We start from the raw sequence: 924 nt of genomic DNA, 5'->3' as shown, positions 1-924 counted from the left end.
ATATAGGATGCACTTACATTCAGTCAATACCTTCCAGTCCCTTATGAGGCACTCCAGAGGATTGACTGTGTGGGGAGGCCATCACCATTTGTCTATTTGGGGCCAAGGGTTAAATTTGCTGTCTTGCAGGTAATCTATCCAGAACTCTGGTGATTAATCTTTTTGTTGGCATGCAAATTTACAAACCTATTTCTACTCTCAGAGGAGAAGCAAAAGCCTATGCCTTTACAGGAGTTGTCCCGGGTGACATATGGTGCCTGGCCCCAAACTTATAATGGAATGTAATGCCATCCGATCTAATCAAACTTGAGAGCCCTGATCCAACATTCTAGAGCATAGAGACATCTTAAGTATGTATGCGTTCTGTAACAGAACGCCTCACTGGGGGAATGTATGCATGTGCACATGAAAACGTGTGTCATGTTTATGAATGACTTGTCAAAATTATTCAAATAAAGAAGAGGATTTGACTAATAGCGTGTCTCTGATATACATGTCAGAGAAGGTTACACTTTACCTGCATGTTTGGAGTTATACTTACGGGTTCCGTCAAAACGGGTGGCAATTGTGTCCAGAAAGGTATTCTGAGGTGCCAGTAAACCCCTCATAACTGGCATTCTAGACCGGGTAGACCCTCTCTTATCTCGGCGAGACGAGTCATTGGTCTCGGAAGGTAGAACAAATCCGGGTAGAAATCTTGAGGTACCTGGCGCGCCTCCTAACCCCTGTAGGAGCGCGCCAATCCGAGAACCGCGGGACTCCACTTTGAGACTGTGATAATGACCACAAAGATAAAGAGAAACAATGTAATTTCTTTAAAAATCGGTTAAACCAAATGGGTGCAGACTATCTTCACTTGAGTGAAATGTAAGAACATCGACAAATACGGACGCTGAGCAGCATCTGCGCTGCATGCGTTTGCTG

The 924-nt window shown here is 44.3% G+C and overlaps 1 protein-coding gene across 1 annotated transcript in view; it reads right to left on the bottom strand.

Moving 5' to 3' along the window:
- The window catches only part of LOC136966484 (potassium voltage-gated channel subfamily H member 8-like), a 15,356-nt gene extending 14,739 nt beyond the window's left edge, over window positions 1-617 (bottom strand). The window contains exon 1 of the mRNA XM_067260991.1: window positions 542-617. Coding sequence (XP_067117092.1) covers window positions 542-617 — 76 coding nt within the window. The remainder of the gene's footprint in view (window positions 1-541) is intronic.
- Window positions 618-924: the final 307 nt, after the last annotated feature.

This window comes from Osmerus mordax, chromosome 22, assembly GCF_038355195.1.
Source record: "Osmerus mordax isolate fOsmMor3 chromosome 22, fOsmMor3.pri, whole genome shotgun sequence".
Classification (NCBI taxonomy): Eukaryota; Metazoa; Chordata; class Actinopteri; order Osmeriformes; family Osmeridae; genus Osmerus; species Osmerus mordax.
This window is presented reverse-complemented; position numbering and strand designations above follow the sequence as displayed.